Here is a 25,838-nt window from a genome sequence, read left to right as displayed (position 1 = left end):
ACTCAGGAATTTTCCTGGCAGTGTCAGTGGACCATATAGGGTGCCAGGGATCGAACCCAGGTTGGCCTCATGTAAGGCAAGTACTCTACTTTTGTGCTGGTCCTAAAATAAAGACAATTATAAACAAAATTATACTAACCAAAGATGAATTAGGATCAAGCACAATCTAACAGTATATTCTTATACAGGAGAAGGGATGAGTTATTATTAGTATTAGTCTTCAGTGAAAAAATTCCCTTCATGCTTATAATTTATTTAGATATAAATTAATAAGGACTTATAAAGCCAAAGAATGAATTTAAATATTATTGTCTGGTACTGTGTATTACATAATCTTTCTCACTCCTTGCAGACAATCATGGGATGCCGGGGATTGAACCTGGTGGGTTGTATGCAAGGCAAGCACTTAACCTGCTGTACTATTGCTCTGGCCCAATTTCATTCCATTTTTAAAAGTCAAAGTTGACTAACAGGCACAAACTAATGAAGGAAGGTAAAGACAACCTAGTGCTACAAGAAGAGGAAGCATTGCAAGCAAAGAGGGCAACCAATTTGCCCTGTAGAACCTAACTGCCTCGGTAGAATACTAAAGAAAGGGTCAGAAAACAGTCTTAACAGAATGTCCATTTATAAAAAACAAAACAAAATAAATCCAAACCAAAAAAACCAAGAAAACAAAACCAAAACCAAAAACCTCCTTTCATCCGTAGAAGGACCTATTTGCTGTTGCTATTTCTTTATTTTTGGGCATAAATGGTGGTATCAAGGTACCATATGTAGTTCCAGAGGATGAACTGGGGGCTAACTGATACTGAGTGCAAGGAAAGTGCTTAATCTCCAGACTGTATTTTTCAGCCCCTGTACAGAGGCTTCCATGCATACTTTTCAAGCACACACTTTTTTTCACCTAACGATAAACGATGGCAGTGGTGAGGATCAAGAACGGAACCAGTTGCCTCCTCACAGGGAAAGCCACTGACTTTTCTTTACCTTTCTTTTTTTTTTTTTTGCCACTGTCTTTTCTTTTGGGGGTTGGGAGAGGTGTTTTGGGCCACACCTAGTAATGCTTGGGACTACTGCCAGTTCTGTGCTTGGGACCCATGGATGCTAGGGGATTAAATCAGGGTTGACTATATGCAAGATATATAATGCAATTCCCATACTAGATCTTAGATCCTAGAAGTCTTCATGCCTAAATAAGACTCAAACCTCAAGGATTAACACATTTAAGGGGTATTTGACAGGTAAATGATTTTACAGATAAACAGAAAGACTAAATCCAGAGTCAATAAAGATAATTCAGGAGAACTTCACTTCTAATAACATCACTAAGAAACTTGAGACAATAATATACCTATAAGACAATTTGTGATGTTAAAACAATTAGAGATAGTTATCAAAAATTAGTTGTGGCCAGAGAACTAGCACAGTGGGAAGGGCATTTGCCTTGCACATGGCTGACCCATGCTTGATCCTGGGCATCCCATACGGTCCCCTTGAGCCTGCTAGGAGTGATCCCTGAGTGCAGAGCCAAGCCAGGAGTGATCCTGAGCATCGCCAGGTGTGGCCCCAAAACAAAAAAACAAAACAAAAAACTACAATTTTATGAATCAGAACATGAATATTAAAAAAAATCCCATAAACTTAAGATATATCAATGAAAAACAAATACTGCAAATAGTCTAGGATGAAAAATTGAAATTATAGAAATTATAGGAAGATATAGAAATTGGTAATTACTTCCGGAGCTTATGGGAGAAACTTTTTGTTTTTTGGTCACATCCCATTGTTCTCAAGGCTTACTCCTGGCTCTGAGCTTAGGGACCACTCCGACTGGAGTTTGGGGAGCCATAGGGGGTCCCAGGGATTGAACCCAGGTCAGCCATGTGCAAGGTAGATGCCCTACCTACTCCAGCCCTAAGAAATTAAGTGAGGTTTAAACCATTAAACCTCAAAAAATTAAATTTAAATGAAAGGCTCTGGAATTAGAGGGACAGTAGTTGATGAGACTGGGACACTGCATATGATCCCAGAGCACTGCCAGAAGTGATTCCTGAGTTCAGAAGTCAGGAATAAGCCCTGAACATTGCAGAGTGGGGCCCCAAATTAAAAAAAAAAAAAAAAAAGGAAGGCCCTACTGAACGTGGAGCTAAAATGATTAGAAAATAAATCCTAGACACGTTGTGTTTATGTATAGATACATTATATAGATCATAGATATAGAATATGTAGCATCACATGGATCACAACTATAGAATATATAAACATATACTTATACATAATTACCGTATTTTTTGCTCTTTAAGACACATTTAGTTTTGAGATACTCTCTCCTCGCCTGCATGCGGGCTTCAGTGCTAGGTGGCATTCGCTCCCCAAGATGCACTTTTGGGGGGGAAATGTGCGTCTTATGGTACGAAAAATACAGTGATCCCTACTAAGGTATGGGTAAAGATTGTGTGGCAGCTTATGATATTTGCACTAATAGTTTTATTCAGCCAAAAGATACATCAAATTTTTACTGCTATGGTATTTAATACCATTTAAATAGTAATGGTTACAAGTTCATTTTTATCTCCACAAGGAGAATTGTATTAATATCATGAATAAAAACAATGAAGCTTATGTATTTCTAAAGGCTTGAATACTATTATTACCTTGTATTTATATATTATTACCCTAAAGAAGAATTCTACTTTTCCTTGTTAGATGAGTCCATTTCACACTTGAACAATCATTTTAGATGTTTCAAACTCTCCATTAAACCTCAACATCTGAGGGCAAAAAGGGAAAACAATTTTGTATCACTTGGTATCTAATACCATGAAATCTCAAGACTTGTGGCCAGAAAAGCCAGGCATTTGATACTCATATATTCAATGCAAAATGACATCAATTTGACTTGAAAAGGCTAGCAAGGGGCTGGAGAGATAGCACAGCACTGTTTGCCTTGCAAGCAGCCAATCCCAATCCAGGACCTAAGGTGGTTGGTTTGAATCCCGGCGTCCCATATGATCCTCTGTGCCTGCCAGGAGCTATTTCTGAGCAGATAGCCAGGAGTAACCCCTGAGCACTGCTGGGTGTGGCCCAAAACCCAAAAACCAGGGGCCCGGAGAGATAGCACAGCTGCGTTTGGCTTGCAAGCAGCTGATCCAGGACCTAAGGCGGTTGGTTTGAATCCCGGTGTTCCATATGGTCCCCCGTGCCTGCCAGGTGTGGCCCAAAAACCAAAACAAAACAAAACAAAACAAAAAACAAAAAAAAAATACTGATGAAACAAAAACCTTAAGTTGCTGTTATTTTTACTTTCTGAACTGGCAGTGCTCAGGAATCATTCCTGGTGGGGTACAGTGTAGTGCTTGGGATTAAACCCAGGTCACTCTGCATTCTCTCTGTGGTTTCCTTTAGTTTAAAGTCTGTTTGGAATGTCCAGGATTTTTTGTTTGTTCTTTGCTTTGGATTTTTGAATCATACCCAGCAGTGGTTAAGGGCTTACTCTAGATTACATTAAGGAATGTGATACCAAGGGATTGAACCCAGGTTGGTCATGGGGAAAGGCAAGCGCCTGCTGTATTCTCTCTCTGGCCTGGAATGCAATTTAATACATTTGGAAATATGGGAAGACTTTAAGCTGCTGTCACTGCACATAGACCTTTAGTATATGGTAGTTCTTTTTGGGGGTGTGTGTGGTGGGGGCGTCACACCCACCTCAGCGGCACTCAGGAGTTAATCCTGGCTCTGCACTCAAAAATCACTCCTGGCAGGCTCAGGGGACCATATGGGATACAGGGATTTGAACCACCACTGTTTGGCTGCATGCAAGGCCAAAGCCCTAACACTGTGCTATCTCTCCAGCCCCAGTAAGGGATTATACATCTAATAACGATTATGTACTGACTGACAGCCACCTGTTAGTTTACTTGACAAATGCCCTACGGATGTGCTATCTCTCTTATCCTCTTAAACACAGACTAAAACCTAAAACCAACACTCTCCCATCAAGAAAACAAAACACGGCAGTTTTAAAATTCTCTTTCACAAAAACTAGTATTATATTTTATTTTTTGAAGACAGTTTTTACTGAAACTTATTTAGAAAGATCTGAGGGGAGAAAAAGGGTAAAGTTTGTGTTATGGTTTAAGAGAAAATACAGGTGTTTACAGAGCAGAAATAGGCAAAGAAACACAGACCAAGCAGGTGAGATACACACACGTTCAAGGGAGGACAAAGGCTGATGAGAGCTGACAAATTTACACACATTCACTCGGATTTTGGGCTATACCCAGTGGTGCTCAGGGGTTATTCCTGGCTCTGTGCTTAGGAATCACTTCTGCTGAGTTCAGGAAACTATAGGAGATGCTGAAAATTGAACCTGGATCAGCTGTGTGCGAGGCAAGTATACAACACTCAAGCTCCACAAAACAACTATTAATTTTTTTTTTTTTTTTGGTTTTTGGGCCACACCCGGCGGTGCTCAGGGGTTACTCCTGGCTGTCTGCTCAGAAATAGCTCCTGGCAGGCACGGGGGACCATATGGGACACCGGGATTCGAACCAACCACCTTAGGTCCTGGATCGGCCGCTTGCAAGGCAAACGCCGCTGTGCTATCTCTCTGGGCCCAAAATTATTAATTTTTAATTGTAAAGGTAATACAAGCATGCAACTCCCTCTTGTGGTTGTTAAAATAAGTAAACAGAAGTTTTAAACAGAGGTCAAGAAGTATTCTAGGGCCGGAGAGATAGCATGGAGGTAAGGCGTTTGCCTCTCATGCAGAAGGTCATCGGTTCGAATCCCGGCGTCCCATATGGTCCCCCATGCTTGCCAGGAGCGACTTCTGAGCCTGGAGCCAGGAGTAACCCCTGAGCACTGCCGGGTGAGACCCAAAAACCAAAAAAAAAAAAAAAAAAAAAAAAAAAAAAAAAAAAAAGAAGTATTCTAAATGGTTCATATAGCAATTTCAGAAAGTATTTACCCCACTATTTTCCGTCTTCAGTCAGCAAAATAAAACGATTAGCTAATTTCATTTGTAATTAGGAAAACATCTTTAAATCCAGGTGGTGTGAGACATACTACCTTTTTTTTGGGGGGGGGGAAGGGGCACCACACCAGGCTGTGCTCAGGGGCTACTCTTGGCACTGAGTTCAGAAATTGCTCCTGGCAGACTCAGGGGACCATATCGGATGATGTGAATCGGACAGATTAATCCTGATTTAGCCATGTTCAAGGCAAACGCCCTACCTGCTGTGCTATTGCTCAGGCCCCAATTTTGGGGTTTTCTATAATGAAAATAAAACAAATTTTCCTTAAGTTAAAAAATGGAGTAGCTCTGCACTATTTACAATAGCCAGATTCTGGAAACAACCAAGATGCCCTTCAACAGATGAATGGCTAAAGAAACTGTGGTACATATACACAATGGAATGAATATTATGCAGCCGTCAGGAGAGATGAAGTCATGGAATTTTCCTATACATGGATGTACATGGAATCTACTATGCTGAGTGAAATAAGTCAGAGGGAGAGAGATAAGACGCAGAACAGTCTCACTCATCCATGGGTTTTAAGAAAAATGAAAGACATTTTTGCAATAATTCTCAGAGACAGAATTGATGAGGGCTGGAAGGTGTAGCTCACGACATGAAGCTCACCACAAAGAGTGATGAGTGCTGTTAGAGAAATAACTGCCTTGGGAACTATCCTAACAATGTGAATGAATGAAGGAAGTAGAAAGCCTGTTTCGAGTACAGGCGGGAGTGGGGTGGGGTGGAGGGAGATTTGGGGCATTGATGGTGGGAATGTTTCACTGGTGAAAGGGGGTTTTCTTTACATGACTGAAATCATACAACTACAATCATATTTGTAATCATGGTGTTTAAATAAAGATTAAAAAAAGTTAAAAAAATGGAGTAGCTGCATATTAAAAATGTTTTTATGGATGCAGATAGGGATATATAGGGATACAGATACAGAAAATTTGCCACTGGAAATATAACAGTTACTTCTAGTAACATAGATAATAGTTATTTCTAGTTTGTGTGTATCATGAAAATCCAAGTATCCTTAAAATCTTAAGGGTGCTTCCTGAGGTGCTGGAGCAGATCCCAGGTCCTCCACATGAAAGGCACACAGCTCTGCTGCTGAACCACATCCTCCGTCCTTATGATTATTTCCAGTGTCAGCCTCTAAAGTAAGGTTTTTCTGTTAACAGCTGACAGCCAGTGATGTCTTTTTTTTTTTTTAAACTGTATAATTATCTTTTTTGGTGATCAAGTCACAAGATTCAGATACCAATTATTCTTTTAAATAAGTTATCTTGCTCTCATCACCAAATCAAGTAATCTTGTTTTTATTTTGTTTTTTGTTGTGGACTTGGAGGTACACAGGATCACTCCTGGTGGGGCTCAAAGAGATTTTATGTAGGATCAAATCTGGTTGGCTGCATGCAAGGCAAAAAAGCCTTACCTGCTGTAATATTTCAAACTCTTATTTGCAAAAAAAAAAAAAAGGTTCACCCCTTTTTTAACTCATAAGCTCATAAGGTTTAAGAGATAAAGGGTTTTCCTCCTGTGTGATTTTTGTCTTGCTTCTTCATGTAAGGGCAATTCAGCATGACCATAGACCAAGAAAAACTGGGAAGTGTTAGGATCTGAGGTAAACGAATAAGCAAACAAACCAGAATCTATTATTCTAAAAATTTGGAAACTTCTATAATAAAAAAGGAAATCCAGAATTTACCTGCAACATCGGTGCCTCCTACGATAGCATTGTGGCAACACTAAAACGGTGAGCTAGTAATTCAACAAATAGCCACTTCTGCAGTGAAATCAAATGCATGCCCCCTATGCCAAGCATGGCAAACGACCCCAGTCTATATTATTACCTTGTGTGTAGGCAGCATCATCAGATCCCATACTCAACTTCCGTGCTTCACTTATTCTATCCACATGTGCTAAGGCAGGGTCCGTGAGGTGCTGGATGTTTTCTGTTTCTACATAATGATCGGGATGGTTTAGAATATTTGTAAGTTCAAAGGTCGGGGACACCACCCCCGGTGAGACTGCAGGGGGCTTGTTGGGAGAAACTGTGATTTTGAACGTGTATTTTGTATTGGGTTGAGTAACCACCACTCGAGGAGACGTTGCTGAGTTACCGCCCATGGCCCGACTTTTGGGGGGATGGTGATGAATAAAGGCCGGACCCATGCTCACTTGCCCAGACACATTCCGGGAGGCAGCAGAGGCACCCGAGTTTGTGGAAATGAAGAGGGTAGGCTGATTCCGCATCATCTGCTCATCTCCTGTGGCATTAGCTGAAATATAGACTTTAGGTTGGCTACGGGACATCACCTCATCAGTACTTGGGGGGCTGGCAGCTATGTAAACAGTGGGCTGATTTCTATTTAAGGTTTGGCTATTGATGGAAGAGGAGGTGCTGGGGGTCCGAGCTCCAGACGAACGCAATTTTGACGAACTGTTTCTCTGTGGGGGTTCAAGTTTGATTTCAATCTGGTTTTTTCGAGGTCCTGTTGAAATATTCTGAATGTTATACTGGCTATGCGCCGAAGCCTGTGAGCTACCAGACGAATGGATTGTTGGTGGTTGTGGAGTAGTAGGCGAGCTGATGGGCATGTAGACATGAGAGGTCTGGTGGCCTTGCTGGTTTGGCTGCTGGGCTGAGGTATGTGACAGAGGATTAGATGTAGGGTAAGTAGTCCAGGGAGCTGGTTGTGAAGGCTGATAGACCTGTTGAGAGTTCATGGGATTAAACTGAGATACCCAGCCAGAATGTTGCTGTGTCTGTCGAGCTGTACCACTAGGAGTTGTAATGTAAGGCCTAATATAGATAGAATTTCCCTGTGGACTATTAAGTACAGGTGGAGGTACACCATGTATGTGCAAAGATGTTGGAGTATTACGACCAGTCTGGATATTTGGGGCTAAGGTTACCATAATGGGATTAAATCTGGGAGTCTGAGAAAGGTTAGAAGTTCCTTTGCTGCCTAAGTGAAATCCAAGATGTGGTGTGGAATTTGAAGCACCAGATGTACTGGATATCCCAAAAACATTAAAGCCTTGAGGAACTTGAACTGGTGCTGTCTGTGGTTCCTGCTGAAATAGTTCATTACTGGGCTGACCGCCTTGAAGCTGTCCATCACTAATGCTGTGCATCAGAGTCCTACTTCCATTCATTCTATTTCCTTCTCTCCCCTGGTGGTAAACATTCTGTGACTGTAAGTCCAAGTTGAGAGAAGTCATGTGATTGCGTAGACCAGAAATTCCAGAATCATCCGAAAAATTCAAGTCTCCTTCACCATAAAGATATCTTGTACTCTCCTGAGAGAGAACTGCACAGCAGGCATCCAGGTTATTATTATTCTATTCAAAAAAAAGATAGGTTGATGTCAATAGTCAGAATTTTCATGCTCTAAATCATTTTCATGTTATATGATTAGCAAGTGATGACAAATACAAGATATACTCAAAACTCTGAGAACTATTTTTATGCAAATGAATCAATAAAAAAAACTTCACTAACCTAAAAAAACAATTCTTTAAACTAGTAATACCTAAAAGTGATCCAAGTTATTGTTGTTCTAGGAGAAGGAGCCTGCCAGGAGTGATTTCTGAGCATAGAGCCAGGAGTAACCCCTGAGCGCTGCCGGGTGTGACTCAGAAAACAAAAACAAACAAACAAAAAGTTCCAATTCCCTACATAAGCCATGACTGTGGAATACACTCATATTTATATAAAACTGAACTGTTCTCTAAGGAGACTGTATCTTTTTTTGATTTTTGGGTCACACCCAGCAGTGCTCAGGGGTTACTCCTGGCAGGCTCGGGGGACCATATGGGATGCCAGGATTTGAACTACCATCCTTCTGCATGCAAGGCAAATACCCTACCTCCATGATATCTCTCTGGTCCCAGGAGACTGTATCTTAATAATTAATAAGCATTTCTGAAAAGGTAGTAGGAGTAAAGCATATGAGGAGTTAGTAATATACTAAGTTGTGATGAATTTCAACAGTTACTGTTGAAAGGGTTATGTTCATGAGGGAGGTAAAGTCTGAAGGATTTCATAGTACACAGAGGATGACTTAGATTAGAAAAAAAATATATGTGTGTGTATACACACACACACACACACACACACACACACATATATTTTTTTTTCCTTGACCACACCTGGTGGCAGTCAGGGGTTACTCCTGGGTCTGGGCTCAGAAATCTCTTCTGACAAGCTCTATGCCAGGAATCAAATCCTGATTCATCCTGGGTAGGCTGCATGCAAGGAAAATGCCCTATTGCTGTGCTATCTTTCTGGCCCCATTTTAATTTTTAATTCAATTTTATTTTATTGAAACCATTATGTACATTTTTACTTCTTTCTTTCTTTCTTTCTTTCTTTCTTTCTTTCTTTCTTTCTTTCTTTCTTTCTTTCTTTCTTTCTTTCTCTCTCTCTCTCTCTCTCTCTCTCTCTCTCTCTCTCTCTCTCTCTCTCTCTCTCTCTTTCTCTCTTTCTCTCTTTCTCTCTTTCTCTCTTTCTTTCTTTCTTTCTTTCTTTCTTTCTTTCTTTCTTTCTTTCTTTCTTTCTTTCTTTCTTTCTTTCTTTCTTTCTTTCTTTCTTTCTTTCTTTCTTTTCTTTCTTTTCTTTCTTTCTTTCTTTCTTTCTTTCTTTCTTTCTTTTAGTTTTTGGGTCACACCCGGCAGTGTTCAGGAGTTACTCCTGGCTCTACGCTCAGAAATCGCTCCTATCAAGTTCGAGGGACCATATGGGATGCCAGGATTCAAACCACGGTCCTCCTGCCTTTAAGGCAAACGCCTTACCTCCATGCCATCTCTCTGGCCCCAGTACATTTTTATTTATTTATTTGGGTTTTTTTTTGGGGGGGGGCACACCTGTTTAATGCTCAGGGGTTACTCCTGGCTAAGCACTCATAAATTGCCCCTGGCTTGGAGGGACCATAGGGGATGCTGGGGGATCGAACTGCGGTCCTTCCTTAGCTAGCGCTTGCAAGGCAGACACCTTACCTCTAAGCGCCACCTTGCCGGCCCCGATATTTTTAAAAGGAATTTACACATTATTTTCCATAGTGGTGTTACAATTTACATTCCCACTGAAGTACACAGAAGTTTGAAGTCTGTTTTTCTCTACATCTTCCAATCCTTTAATATAGGAAACACTTTTCCCCAATCCTTTTTATAGGTAGTACTTATGGATGAGAACAGGGCGTCATTGTGGAAATTGTGCAAATAAAGCATTTCAGAAAGTATTTTGGGGCCTCCCGTCTCATATTTTTTTAGTTTAAATCAGGATCTGAAAAAGGTTACGTGCTCGCTTCGGCAGCACATATACTAAAATTGGAACGATACAGAGAAGATTAGCATGGCCCCTGCGCAAGGATGACACGCAAATTTGTGAAGTGTTCCATAAAAATAAAAAAGGTTTACAAATTTCACCTCACTGCTATGTTTTTTAGTTTTTTTTTAATACTTTTCCCCTTTTTAAAAAAATATTATAGCTATTTGTTGAATATCATTTTCTAGAGTATTTCATTTGGAGGGGTTTGAGAGGTGGTAGCATTTTGCCTCGCAAGCACCAGGTAAGATATTTACAGGATTATCTTATTATAATACAAGAAGGTACAATGATGCCTGCCTCTCTGTGATCTTTTTTTTTTTTTGGTGGGGTTTTGAGTTTTGGGCCACACCCAGCCACGCTCGGGGGCTACTTCTGGCTCTGCGCTTAGAAATCACTCCTGGCAGGCTTGGGGGACCATACTGGACACCGGGAATTGAACTCAGGTCTATCCCACGTTGGCAGCTTGCAAGGCAAATATCCTACGGCTGCTATCTCTGTGATCTTAAAACAGGTGGACTGTGATGCTGTCAACTTGATTCAGCTTATAATTTTTCAAAGACACTAATAGTCAATGGACAGAGACTTAATTTTATTAAGGGTTGCAAAATGATGATACTAATGATATCCCTGATACATCCCTGATTATAAGACTGCTTATACATAGGGCAGGTTAATAATTAAAAAAAACTCAAACTATTTGGTTCTTTGCACAAAAGAGGCAGGCATGTTAAGTTCTCTCTTATAGCAGGTTTTTATAATAAATAACTAGTGTTCCAAAAGGCCACTAAAATTTCAAGTACCATTTCAAGTACTATTATAAACTCTCTTGAATATTCATTTTTAAACTGTTTCAACTGATAATAGCCACAATATTTTTTATTTGGGGGGGGGGGTCACACCCGGCAGCGCTCAGGGATACTCCTGGCTCTATGCTCAGAAATAGACCCTGGCAGGCGCAGGGGAACATAAGGGATGCCGAGATTAGAACCACCATCTTTCTGCATGAAAGGCAAACGCCTTACCTCTATGCTCCGGCCCCAGTAGCCACTATATCTTTAAGATTATAGGAATGGGCCCAGAGAGATAGCACAGCGGTGTTTGCCTTGCAAGCAGCTGATCCAGGACCTAAGGTGGTTGGTTCGAATCCCGGTGTCCCATATGGTCCCCCGTGCCTGCCAAGAGCTATTTCTGAACAGACAGCTAGGAGTAAGCCCTGAGCAATGCCGGGTGTGGCCCCAAAAAACAAAACAACAACAAAAAAAAAACAAAACAACAACAAAAAAAAGATTATAGGAATGGTTTCAGTTGGCTCCTTTGTATATATGCTATGAAACCATCCATTTTATAGCTCACTTGAAAAGATGTACAAGATCACCTTTAAATTTTAAGGGTGCTGGGAATTGAATTCAGGGCCTCGCACATGCAAACACATGTAAGGCAAACAATCTACTATGAGCTATCTCTCTGGCTCTCTGAATTATTTTTATTATTTCCTACCTCAGACTTGGAATCAGTTATTTCTCTAAGAAGCCCTGGGAAAATGAAGAAGTCTCCTTTAAGTGTATCAAAAGAGGCAGAATGAATTTTATGCAAAGTTGAGAATTACTGCTTTAAAGCTGCAATCTCTTTAAAGCTAAAAGATTCTGAGTCGTATTTTCAGTTCCTCTTTCAACTTTTCTCAAACTTCCGCAGAAACAGATTAAAACCAAAACCAAAACAAATCCATTCTCTGATAGATGATCATCTTTCTCAAACTTGCTTATTAGGCAAATAGAAAGAAACACAATCACTCTTTTAACTACCTTACAATATAGTAGAGATTAATGTGTGTGTGTGTATAAAATTTTAAGACAGATTTCCTTCTTTCTTTCTTCTTTTTTTTGATTTTGGGCCACACCAGCAGTGCTCAGGGTTACTCCTGGCAGGCTGGGGGAGGGGGAGGTGAAGGGTTCAAACCTGGGTTGGCTGCGTGCAAAGCGAAAGCCCTACCACCGTGCTATTGCTCTGGTCCCAGAATGGTAGATTTCTTAATAGAAATATGGCAAAGGCCTATGTGGGTAAGTTATCTGAGAAGGTTTCAATTAAGGTCATTAAAAATGATACCATGACAAAAATTGAAATATTATTTTATATTTAAAACAGTGAACAAATTCTGTTAAAAACTGCTTGGCAGTACTTTCAAAATACTCTAAGTTGTAATTATAAATATAAATAAATGTTAAGGATAAGAATTACATTTTTGGGGCCCGGAGAGATAGCACAGCGGCGTTTGCCTTGCAAGCAGCCAATCCAGGACCAAAGGTGGTTGGTTCAAATCCCGGTGTCCCATATGGTCCCCTGTGCCTGCCGGGAGCTATTTCTGAGCAGACAGCCAGGAGTAACCCCTGAGTACCGCCGGGTGTGGCCCAAAAACCAAAAAAAAAAAAAAAAGAATTACATTTTTGGATACTTGAGAGAATCTACAGTTCAAGAAAATGATGCGAATCATTTCCAAAGCAGGAAAGTCAAAAGAGAACAGATAACAGTTTTCTTCCCAGGAAGCAAGAATATGCTCCTAGAAGGATCCAGCAAGAAGGTACAAGTGAAGAGGCAGTATGACATGATCCTGTAACTCCTAATTTCATTTAGTCAAGTTTTGAAATAGTATAAATTTCTCTTAAAAAAGGGGAGAATTAGTTCCCATATAAGAAAAGGAGTGCTGCATAAAAGGAAGCTGTCAACTTGCTCCACGTCATCCTGACTTTGATGTAGGATATGCACTGGGACCACAGAGAATGACTCAGGTGTTGGATAACCTAGTATGTCAGGAGTCCAGAGTTGGTCTTATGCCAGAAAACTTCAGGGGTAAGGTCTCCTTGTATTTAGGCCAAGGCTTTTCCTTTTCATTTCCTTCATATTTTGCTGGGCCTATGCAAACAACAATGGCTACTCTCACACTGTTTTTACTGTATTTCTTTAACTCTTATCCTCAAAAAAAAAAAAAAAAAAAAAAAAAAGAGCTTACTAAACCTTCTGCTAGTGCTTTAATGAGTTCATTACTGAGTCAATGATTTTCTTTTCTTTTTTCTTTTTTTTTATTTTTGGGCCACACCCGGCGGTACTCAGGGGTTACTCCTGGCTATCTGCTCAGAAATAGCTCCTGGCAGGCACGGGGGACCATATGGGATGCGGGATTCAAACCAACCACCTTTGGTCCTGGATTGGCTGCTTGCAAGGCAAACGCCGCTGTGCTATCTCTCCAGCCCCTTTTGGGATTTTCAAAAATATACTTGCTACTAAACTTTTTTTTCCTTTCCTTTCTCTTTCATCTCTTTAGTTTTTCTATTTCCTATTTTTAATAACTTTGGTTTTGGTCTTCCTGAAACAAATGTATTATGATCAGTTATGTCAATTATGTGATGCATTTTCTATAACTAAATTTAATAAAAAAAGGAAGCTGCCACCAAAGGGACACTTATATTATTCAGCACTTTGATTTATATTTAATTCTTTTTTAACTACGTGCTGTTATGTGGCTTAGAGGTAAAGTACATGCTGGAGACTTGAATTCAATCTCTAGCACATGCATACACATGCGCACCCAGAAAAACAATCCCCTCCACTCCCAATGCAGATTTGTGAAGAACCTAGTTGTATTCTTCCTAAAGGAAACATCCCCATTCTTTTCTTGCTTATATTACTATACTCTTAATTTCACATATAAACACAGTAATCACCCTATATAGTAACTTACCTTTTGGGGGGGGGGACTTATTCAGTGATGCTTGTTGGGGGGTTCATAGGGAATGCTGGGGATTGAACCTGGGTGAGCTGCGTGCAAAAGCAAATGCCCTACTCACTGTACTTCTCTGGCCCTACACCTACACAGATCTAAAATATATTTTCCTTGAGTTTTTTTTTTTTTTTTTTGGGTCATGCCTGGCAGCACTCAGGGGTGACTCCTGATTCTGCACTCAGAGATTGCTCCTGACAGGCACGGGGGACCATATGGGATGCTGGGATTCGAACCACTGTCCATCCTGGATCAGCTGCGTAAAAGGTAAACGCCCTATCACTGAGCCATTGCTCTAGCCCCTCCTTGAGAGTTTTTAAGATCTACATTGAAGTATTATTGTCACTTTGTTTCATATTACAGCTATGATTTTATATCTGCAAGTTTGCCTTTTTTAATTGCCTTCTTTCATTTAAACCCCACCCCCCATTTTTCTGTCTCACTTTTTGTTTTAATCAGCTAAATAGTGTATTACTCAAATACCTGCTTGATGACCAACTCAGTTTACAGTGTGGTCTTCTTTCTTTAATCATCACTAGGTGTTGGGAAGCAATTTTCTTTTATAAACCTAGAAACCTTCATAACATAATGAAGGTTCTATTACTGAATACCCAAAGGAAATGAAAAATAAATTTTTCAATACCAAAATATTCTATTATTATTGTGCCTCCCCAGTAGTGTTTGGGGTGCCTAGAGGCCACTCCCTCACTTTGATATCTGGCCAGCAGGGGGTACCTGAGTCTTCAGTGCTATCAGCATGCTGATGAAATATTGTGGAGGCCCAATGGTGCCAAGGGCCATGGGGGTCACATATGGGGAGCTTGGTGAGTGGGGGTGATGGTGTATACTATGTTGGGAATCAAACTGAGGCCTTCTGTATGCCAGGCATGTCTCCAAATTTCTGAGCATTCATACTGGCAAGAAACACAAAATTTTTTCCCCTTTTATTTATTAAGTATACTTTTAAAAAAGTACACATTTAACATTACAAAAATGTAATTTGGGGGGAGGGGAAGCATTTTGTGTTTTTATTCCCATTCTTTACAAGAGATATAAGTTTTACAAGTTTTCATAACTTTAAAATTTTTATTTTATTATTTAATACATTTTAAAATTTTAATCACCTGAGATACACAGTGACAAAGTTGTTCATGAATGAGTTGCAGTCATACAATATTTCATAACCCATCCCTTCAGCAATACACATTTTTGCCAACAATGTCTCCAGTTTCCCTTCTAGTCCCCTTCCTATACCCCTCCCCCTACAGCAGAAACAAAATGTAATTTTTTCTTTTTTTGGTTTTTGGGTCACACCCGGTGGTGCTCAGGGGCCATATTGGATGCCAGGATTTGAACTATCATTGGTCCTAGATGGGCTGCATCGGCTGCATGCAAGGTAAACACCCTAACACTGTGCTATCTCTTCGGCCCCACAAAATGTAATTTTTAAACAGCTGGGGCGGGAGTGATAGCACAGCAGTAGGGTGTTTGCCCTGCACGTAGCCTACCCAGGATATACCTAGGTTCGATCCCCCAAGCCTGCCAGGAGTGATTTCTGGTTGAGAGCTATGAGTAACCCTAGTGTCACCGGGTGTGTGCCAAAAACCAAATAAATAGACAAATAAAAAGTTGTACAAAGTGGTGACCATCTACAGTCAACACTTATATTTTTTTGTGGGATAAGAACACTTAGTATGTTTTACTTGAGCAAATTTCCAGCATACAATGTAGATTCCGTTATGTCAAAAGCTATGCTTTTACTACTGTACTGCAGAAAGAGGCAGGCATGCTTTGGTGACCTGAAGACTAACAGCAGCACAGGGTATGACCAGGAAGAACTGGATGAGATGGTCAGGCTGCAGGAAAAGACCACATACCAGATCATATCTGTAAGCCTGGTCAAGATACATTAGCTTTATTCTAAAAGGCATGGGGTCTAGCCAAGTGGTTTTAAGTAAATACTGTATGATAAATTCTGCATTTAAGAAAACTAAGAATATACTTGTCACGAGTAAATATGTCTGAACCTAAATTACCTTTGTGTAAAGATGTCCAATTTGAATAGGTACGGATATCACAGAATACAAAGGTATAATACTTGTCACTATGCTTATGGGAGTCCACTTAACAATCAACGTTTCTTGATTTATTTAATGATTTTATTACCTTTCATATGAAGAACAGAAATTCTGAAATGTTCTTCTAGCAAAATATAAAAAAGTAAAGCAAATTGTAAGTACAGGCCACGTATCAATGTTTTAAAATGAGACTAAAAAAACTTCTCATAGTACACGGTACTATCCAGATGACTTTTTGGGGTTACAGAGAATCTAGTTACGTTATCAAAGGCCACAAGACTCTCAGACACCAAAGTTGACCGTTTTTCATCATAGCCCATTAACATCAACAAGAAGATAGTTTAAAAGAGTGTTTTCCCAATGATTAAAAGACTCCCATTCAGGTTTGCATTAGTAAATTCAGAAATCATATTGAACACTGACCTGTAACATGCACCTGGATACAACAACTTCAGGTACCTCAGGGAATTTTTGTCGCAGGTCATGTAAAACCTGAAAATCAATTTGGTGGCTTCCTTGGGCCATTCGTATATTGCCTAATCAAGACGATTTATATAGTAGGCAATTCTAGGCCTTAGCAGAAATAGTACTCATCTCTTCTGTCCCAAGCATTTTCTGTGAAAGAGAAAAAATTTTTTTATGAGAACTGATTATAGAATGAAATTCTTTTGAATCTAAAGTTCTATAAAACATGTGCTTTAATATCTAATATAATCAAATATTTAGTTCGTTAATGCTTTCAGATAGTAACTGGATTTTTCATTTGTATCTCCCAATAGGTAAATGTTTAGACTAATTCCATCTAATGACACAGGCATTCAGAATACATTCAAATGAGAAGTTATTTTCAATACTGTCTTCCTTCCTTCTTTTAAAAATGAAAAAATACTGCTACTTATCTTTCCCTACCTTAATAATCAGAGGACTGCCTAAGTACTTTTATTTACCATGCCTTCCTTTTTATTTTTATTTATTTATTTATTTGTTTGTTTTTATTTTTGGGCCACACCTGCTGATGCTCAGGAGTTACTCCTGGCTATGCGCTCAGAAATCCCCCCTGGCTTGGTGGGATCATATGGGATGCGGGGGGGATCGAACCTCAGTCCATCCTAGGTCAGGTGCGTGCAAGGCAAATGCCCTACTGAGCACCACCGCTATGACCCCACTTTTTATTTTTTGTATTAAGGATCCAACCCAGGGTTTTATACATGCATGGCAAATGTTCAATCCCACAGCTATATTCCTTGTCCTCATTTCTCTCCATCTCCCTCTCCACTCGTTTTTGGTTGTGATCCAAAAACCAAAACCAAAACCAAACCAAAACAAAAAGACAATTATAAAGACAAATTTTAGCTAATTGCGGCACTACAAAAAGATTATTTGAAGGATTTTTTCACACTTTATTAGTTTTTTTTAAAATAAAAACTACCAGGTGCACAAACAGAAATACTGTTCAAATGTACAACTGTATTTTAGAGCTCAACTTCCACCGATGACTAAATAATGTCTACAGAATAAACCTCTCACAAATAACTAGAAACACTAGACAAAATATAAATGACAACTATTTAAAGGCAGAAACAGTAATGAAGAGTACATATTGAAGTCAGGGGGAAAAAGGTATTTATAACATGCAGAGATGGAAACAACTTGAGACAAATTTCTATTTTTTAAAACAGACTTTTAGCCAGAGCAGGTCCCCGCTGGTGTAGCTAAAATCCATACTATCTTAATTGCTTAAAGAACCAAAAGACAGACTACAAGAAACCACAAAAGCTGAACAGCTGAAACCTAGTAACTGAGTCACCAGAGAAAATGTTGCCCCGAATATTTGTGTAAATTTTGCACATATCTCCAATTCCCAAGCTACAGTCACATGTTGCTTTCTGAAGTGGACACCATCTGATAAATGTGCTCTGAGGCAGTTTTGCTATCATTGTGAAATGTCATTGACTATACTTAAACGTAGATGGTACAGGACTTGAAATGTCCAGGATATAATTACCAAACATAAGAGGAAAAGCCAAGACATAGTCAATACATAAGACAACAAAGAAGACCAAGTCCAAACTGATGCAGAAGTTAAAATAAGTATATAACATTATATAGAAATATAACTATTGTTATAGTAAGTATTTGTTTTTATTTTATGGTCACACCAGGAGATGCTCAGGGAATCATATGCAGTCTGAGGATCGAACTGGGGCCTTCCAAGCATATGGCGAGTGTCTTAACTCCTGCAGTTTAACCCCACATATAAGGATTTAAAAGCAGATACCGGGGCTGGAAAGATAGCACAGTGGTGGGGTGTTTGCCTTGCGAGCAGCCGAACCAGGACCAAAGGTGGTTCGAACCCTGGCATCCTATACAGTCCCCCATGCCTACCAGGAGCGATTCTGAGCAGAGTCAGGAGTAACCTGAGTGCTACTGGGTGTGGGCCAAAAACCAAAAAAGGAGATACCCCTGGATGAAGGAAAGGGTGTTAAAGGAAGAAATGGTAAAGGAAAAAAGGAAAAGAGGAAGTTAAACTAGAGGAGAAACACATGCAAGTTAAAGATCTGAAAAACAGGACTGAAGAGAGTTTAGGTGGTAAGGTGCCTGCCTTGCATGAAGCAGCCCTGGGTTCGGGCCTGGCACCATGTCTGTGTCCAAGCAACAGTACTAAGTACTGATATGATCCTAAAACCAGCCTTCCATCCACCCACAAAAAAAAAAAAAAAAAAAAAAAAAAGGAAAGAAAAATGCTTGAAATATAAAACTTACTGGATGTACTTAGCTCCAAACTGGGAATGACTAAGAGTCAATAAATTTGAAGACAAAGCAATAAATGAGCCCAACAGAAAGGATTGGGGGAAAAATTATCTGGGGCAGGGAGGGGAGAGACAAAATTTCAGGGCACTGTTGCAAAGTATTAAAATGTACAAAAGAACCTGGAATTAGAGCTCCAGAGGAAAGGAAATAAAGTAGAAAACAAACCGGAAAAATAAAAGAAAAATTAAAATTTCTAAAGCACAAAAACATAGCACATATAGAAAAGCAGCTTGAATAAATGTGACTTTTTATCAGAAAAATGCAGGCCAGAAGATAAATGAAATAAATAAAAGCCAAGGGAAAAACAACCAGTCAACTCATACTCTATACCCAACAAAAGTAAAAATTACGTACAAAAGAACTATTTATTTTTGCAGATTCCATCTTCCGATCTACTGTTTTTTTTTAATTGACTGACTTTAGAGCCATGCCCAGCATAGTTCAGGGGTTTACTCTGAGGCTCTGCACTCAGAAATCGCTCCTGGCAGGTGGGGGATCATATGGGATGCCGGGAATTGAACCGGGACCCTTCCAGGTTGGTCACATGCAAGGCAAACACCCTACCATTGTGCTATATCTGTGGCCCCAAGAACTATTTTTTAAATATAAGCTTTGTGACTAATAAGTTTAAATTTTTGAAACTTAATCTTAAAAATTATTTTAAGCTTGTTTGGGGGACCAAGCAGCATTCAGGGGTTACTCCTGGCAGGCTCGGGGAACCATATAGGATGCTAGGAATCGAACCCAGGTCTATCCTGGTCAGCTGTGTGCAAGGCAAATGCCCTACTGCTGTGTTATCTCTCGAGCCCCATGTATTTTTTTTTTTTTTTTTTGGAAAGCGGCAAAATGACTTCTGAGAAAGTACTAATAAAGTCATTTTTCATTAAATTATTTTTTAGCACTGGGGCCATCTCCTGATAACTACCTAAGATACTGGGTATTATTTTACATGCAGTTGACCCAGGTTTGATCCCCAACATCCCATAGCCCTTGAACATTGCCAGTAGTAACCCCTGAACATTGCTGAGTATGATCCAAAAACAAAATAAACAAAATATTTCTAATACTAGGTACACAATTTTGGCATCTTAACTGCATCAGTTGAAATGACCTGGGATAATAAATTCCTTAAGATTTTCAAAATGGGGGCCGGGCGCTAGAGGTAAGGTGTCTGCCTTGCCTGCGCTAGCCTAGGACAGACCACGGTTCGATCCCCCGGCGTCCCATATATTCCCCCAAGCCTGGAGCGACTTCTGAGCACATAGCCAGGAGTAACCCCTGAGTGTCACCGGGTGTGTCCCCCCCCCAAAAAAAAAAGATTTTCAAAATGTCAGTGTGCGTATGTGTGTGTATACATACATACATACATACATACATATATATATATATATATATATATATATAGCCACAAAATCTGAACATATTAGAAAGATTTGGACTCTTCCTTTAAGAGCATATTTGACCTTTCAATAATTATGATGATCCTGAGCACTAAGAATTTAAAGGCTGGGACTGGAACAATAGCATAGCAATAGGGCATTTGCCTTGCATGCGGCCAATCCCGGAATCCCATATAGTCCCCTGAGCCTGCCAGGAACAATTTCTGATCGCAGAGCCAGGAGTAACCTGAGTAACCTGAGCGCTGCCAGGTGTGCACCCCCTCCAAAAGGATGTAAAGGCATTTAACTATTCTAGTTAACAATTCTTCCATGTTCACCACCTGTGTCCTTAACATGATTAACATGTCCTTTAAATGCACTCACTAAAAGAGAACAGAGACTCTTCAAGTTCAAAAGAACAAAAGAAAAAACAGCAAGATCTCCAGGTTTGATAAAAATTTATGCATTTATGACTCAACCAGGTAAGAGTATTTAAAATACTCATGTTTTTATCTACCACCCACACTTTTTTTTTTTTTTTTGGTTTTTGGGTCACACCCGGCATTGCTCAGGGGTTGCTCCTGGCTGTCTGCTCAGAAATATCTCCTGGCAGGCACGCCACCCACACTTTTAAGGAGTGCATAGTAGGCAGTAGATACTAGTTGGTGCTACAGATATTACAGACAATGCCCTTGTTGTGAAGGTCACAGACATTCGTGAATTAGAGGCTTATCAATGCATGTTCATAACTTAGGAAACTTCTAATATTGCCACTAGTATACCATGTCTTCTTCCTGCTACTAAATCTACTGCCTGCCGTTTTTCTAATTGTTATCACAATTATCCCCTTCTCCCCCATTTTTTTCTTATCTTTTCATTCAAAAACATAGGCTGGAATGAAACATAGTATATGTAGGAAAAATAGTCGATATCAAATGGCAAGAAAAAACAGGACCTAAATCATGTATTGACTTACAGGTCACTAGAATTTGGAGATCTGATCTTTAAAGTAAAAGAAGCTACTCAAGTATTTGAGCTCTGGGCAGGGAAGGTGTTATAATCAGGTGGGGGATAGAGAGAGAGAGGGAGTGGAAGAGAAAGAGAAAGAGGAGGGCCCGGAGAGATAGCACAGCGGCGTTTGCCTTGCAAGCAGCCAAGCCAATCCAGGACCAAAGGTGGTTGGTTCGAATCCCGATGTCCCATATGGTCCCCCGTGCCTGCCAGGAGCTATTTCTGAGCAGACAGCCAGGAGTAACCCCTGAGCAACACTGGGTGTGGCCGCAAAACCAAAAAAAAAAAAAAAAAAAAAAAAAGAGAGAGGATAGAGAGAGGGGGAGAAAGAGAGAGATGGTAGTTCGAACCCTGGCATCCCAATTGGTCCCCTGTGCCTGCCAGGAGCAATTTCTGAGCACAGAGCAGGAATAACCCCTAAGCAATGCTAGGTGTGACAAAAACAAACAAATAAACAAACAAAAAAAAAAACCAAAAAAGAAAAAATCTTTCGCCATCTAACTACACAAAATATGTTTTTTTCCAATTTTATAAACTAGATTTCTTATTGTGGAAAATAAAGACTGATCTTAGTTCAATTCTTATTCTTCCTCCATAGAGATACATATATATTGTAACATGCTTCTCCACTCCCATGCTTATGTGTCTAACTACTTTACAATTCATTAAATCGATTCAAAAGATCTCTACTTCAGTCCTCCCTCACTTCTAGGAAATATACAAGCTTTGCACTAAGGAATGAACTATGAGTCCAAGTCTCCTTTCAAACTAGTGTTCTTGAGAATTGTGTTTTTTTTTTTTTTTTGGGCGGGGGTCACACCCAAATTGCTCAAGGTTTACTCCTGGCTCTATGTTCAGAAATCACTCCAGGCAGGCTCGGGGGACCATATGGGATGCTGGAATTCGAACCACCGTCCTTCTGTGTGCAAGGCAAACACCTTACTTCCATGCTATCTCTCCGGCCCCAAAGGAATTGTGTTCTTTATCCTTCTTATCCTTAACATTTTTTTGAGCTGAGGTATAGCTGACTAAATGTACTTTTTTTTTGGGAGGGGGGGCACACCCGGTGAAACTCAGGGGTTACTCCTGGCTATGTGCTCAGAAATCGATGCTGGGGGATCGAACTGTGGTCCGTCCTAGGCTAGGACTTGCAAGGCTGACGCCTTACCTCTAGCGCCACTGCTTCAGCCCCACAAAATGTATTCTTAATGAAAACACTTAACAGTGATTGAATATGGCCAAAACCTGTCTATCAAATCCAGAAAAATGACCCAGTTTTTATGTACAGTTCAAAGCCTGGGAAGATGGACTGAACAGGGAGAAAGGAAGGAGCCAGAGAAACATGATTACTCTAACATGGAGGTTATAAATTTGGATGAGAAGAGATGCCTTAGAAAGTAAACGAGGGGGGCCGGGCGGTGGCGCTAAAGGTAAGGTGTCTGCCTTGCCAGCACTAGCCTAGGACGGACCGCGGTTCGATCCCCCGGTGTCCCATATGGTCCCCCAAGCCAGGAGCGACTTCTGAGCGCATAGCCAGGAGTAACCCCTGAGCGTCAAATGGGTGTGGCCCAAAAACCAAAAAAAAAAAAAAAAAAAAAAAAAAAAAAGAAAGTAAATGAGGAGGCTGGAGAGAGCACAGCAGGTAAAGAGCTTGCCTTGTACACAGTCCACCTGCTTTGATCCTGCACTGCATATTGTCGCCCAAGCACTACCATGAGTGGTCCCTGAGGACAGAGCCAGAGCACATCCCAAGCAGTCATCTGTGGCCCCTAACCCCCATATTTCCTTCCCCCACAAAATAAATGATGACACAAAGCTAAAAATTTCTAGAGCTGACTTTTAATATAAAAGGGAGAAATAACTGGTAATATCTTATTCAAACATGACTTACATTTCCATAAATGTGAAAAAATAGTAGCCAGTGAATATATTGTCACTCTGAGAGACTAAAATTTGGTAAAGATCATTTATTTTATTTTATTTTGGGGGGGGGGGTCATACCCAGCGGCGCTCAGAGGTTACTTCTGGCTTTATGCTCAGAAATTGCTCCTGGCTGGCTTGGGGGGCTGGTCCCATATGGGATGCTGGGATTCAAACCACTGTTTGTCCTGGGTCAGCTGCGTGCAAGGCAAATGCCCTACCGCTGTGATATCTCTTCAGCCCCGGTAAAGATCATTTCTAAGTAGAATTTAAATAAGCATATAAATTTTCTTTGGTAGAAAGGATGCATTAATAGTTAAAAATAGCTAACATTACTAAATTTTACTAAATTACTAAACATTACTAAATTACTACTTATTTATCTCAATTAATGAGATGAAATGTATTAAATGATATATGGTGCTATAAGTGTACATTATCTGATATAGAAGTATCTGGGTAAGTACACATTGAGAATATTTAGAATATTTTAAGTTGTGTTCATTTACTTATGAAAGTTAATCTACTTACTTTTAATGTCTTCTTGGGTTAATCATTTAGCTTCTGTATGACCCGGTTTCTCATCTATAAAATGAGAGTACTACCTCAGATAACTTACATTTAAATGAATAATAAAGGTAGCTAGTAGGTAAGAGCACACACACAAAAGATATACAAACATAAATGTTATCTATTAATATCATTTCTTCTTTGAAAAGAAAGGCAACAAAGAACTTTTATTAGTGACAACATGGTAGATGTTAACTGTATTGCATTTGTACAATGGTCTGTAGCAAAAAATACAATCACTGGTATTAATCATTATTTCTTTGACGTATGATTTCCACAAAGGGACAAAATCTCAGCAAAGAAGGTGCATGCTACCTCAGCTACAGAAATATTAAAGGGAATGATAGACTCTTTCAGGCCTTCTGTGTATAGGATACAATGAACTGTGTAAGTGGAGACGGACATACCATCTATCTCCAAGCAGAGATGAAATTTTTCCCAAACCAAATAATGTTACAGTCTACTACATAAGCAGCATACACTATACCAGAGGTGTTCAAAAGGCTCTTTGAATGAAGCTGCAAAGCACAGGTACTTATTAGGATCAGGCAGGAGGTTCAAGGATAAGGCAAAGCAGCAAGTTATCAGGCAGATTCTAAAGATTATGCATCAATCATGTCTGACTAGGAGATTGGTGGAATAGGAGAAAGGGATTATGAAGCAGTAGGTGTAGTTCTCATATGCCCATCAGATGAGAAAAGATAATTAAGTCTGTAAGTAAACAGTGAGTGACCTTCATTACAGAAGACTCTGAGATATACTTACATAAAAGTTTTAATGTTATCGTGAAATTAATCATCCTACCCAAAGTATGAGACATGTCTAATACAATACACAGTAAAATTCTAATGATACTTTGGAATAAACTCTACTAAAATTTGTATAAAAGCATATAACTTACAGAATAGCCAAAGCAATCCTACAAAAATAAAAGAAGATGGTAAACATTGCATTTCTCAACTCTGAACTATACAAACCTGTAATAATTAAAAACTGCCTGGTGCTGCAATAAAGACAGATCTGTATACCAATAGAACTGAACCGAAAGACTTGAGTGAAGTCCCAAATTTATGGCTAATATACAACAAAGGAGCTAAATAGATAAGGTAGAAAAGTAAAATCTGTTCAACAAAGAGTGTTGGGAAAACCAGATAACCAGATGTCAAGAAATGAAATTTGAAATTACTTCACACCATTCACAAAAGTAAACTCAAGACATTAAGCCTGGAATCCAGAGTCCGTCTTATGCCAATAAACTTCTGGGGTGAGGCCTTTTTGTAATCAGGTCAAGGATTTTTTTCCATTTTCCCATTTTTCTGGACCTATGCAAACAACGGCAATTGCCATTACCACATCTTTACTATATTTTTTACTCTTATCCTTTAAGGAAAAAAAATACAACTAACTGAACTTAAAAACAAATAACTGGGGCCGGGCGGTGGCGCTAGAGGTAAGGTGCCTGCCTTGCCTGCGCTAGCCTAGGACGAACCTTGGTTCGATCCCCTGGCGTCCCATATGGTCCCCCAAGCCAGGAGCGACTTCTGAGCGCATAGCCAGGAGTAACCCCTGAGCGTTACCGGGTGTGGCCCAAAAACCAAAAAAAAAAAAAAAAACAAAAAAAAAACAACAAATAACTGTAGTAGAATGCCTGTCTCGAATACAGGCAGGAGATGGGAAGGGGGAGGGGGTAATGTTACACTGGTGAAGGGGGGTGTTCTGGTTATGACTGTAACCCAAATATGTTACTTAGATAAAAAATATATTAAAAAAAGAGTTAGAATAGAATCTATAAAACACATTAAAGAAAACCTCTAAAAAAAAAAAAAAAAAAGAAAGAAAGAAAATCTCTGTAGAACTATCTTGGAAACTGATAGTAGAGTTATCTTCCATGAGTGACCCCAGAGGAAAGACAAACAAAACCAAATACAAACCAAT

At 39.7% G+C, this 25,838-nt stretch overlaps 1 protein-coding gene and 1 non-coding gene across 5 annotated transcripts in view; one reads left to right on the top strand and one right to left on the bottom strand.

The window, feature by feature from the left end:
- The window catches only part of TAB2 (TGF-beta activated kinase 1 (MAP3K7) binding protein 2), an 83,041-nt gene that overhangs the window by 18,774 nt on the left and 38,429 nt on the right, over positions 1-25,838 (bottom strand). For 2 of the 4 annotated variants that reach the window (XM_049789335.1, XM_049789338.1), the window contains exons 1-3: positions 23,865-23,884; positions 16,636-16,827; positions 6,881-8,375 (exon numbers count right to left, since the gene is read on the bottom strand). In XM_049789335.1, the coding sequence (XP_049645292.1) occupies positions 6,881-8,375; positions 16,636-16,737 (1,597 nt within the window). In that variant the 5' untranslated portion in view covers positions 16,738-16,827; positions 23,865-23,884. Of the gene's footprint in view, positions 1-6,880; positions 8,376-16,635; positions 16,828-23,864; positions 23,885-25,838 lie in introns of those variants that run through there. The other 2 variants (XM_049789336.1, XM_049789337.1) reach the window with 1 other exon arrangement.
- Positions 10,332-10,438, top strand: LOC126031606 (U6 spliceosomal RNA). Its single transcript, XR_007503438.1, has one exon. It is a non-coding gene; the product is annotated as a U6 spliceosomal RNA (small nuclear RNA).

The sequence above is a fragment of the Suncus etruscus genome, chromosome 15 (assembly GCF_024139225.1).
Source record: "Suncus etruscus isolate mSunEtr1 chromosome 15, mSunEtr1.pri.cur, whole genome shotgun sequence".
NCBI classification, from domain to species: domain Eukaryota; kingdom Metazoa; phylum Chordata; class Mammalia; order Eulipotyphla; family Soricidae; genus Suncus; species Suncus etruscus.
This window is presented reverse-complemented; position numbering and strand designations above follow the sequence as displayed.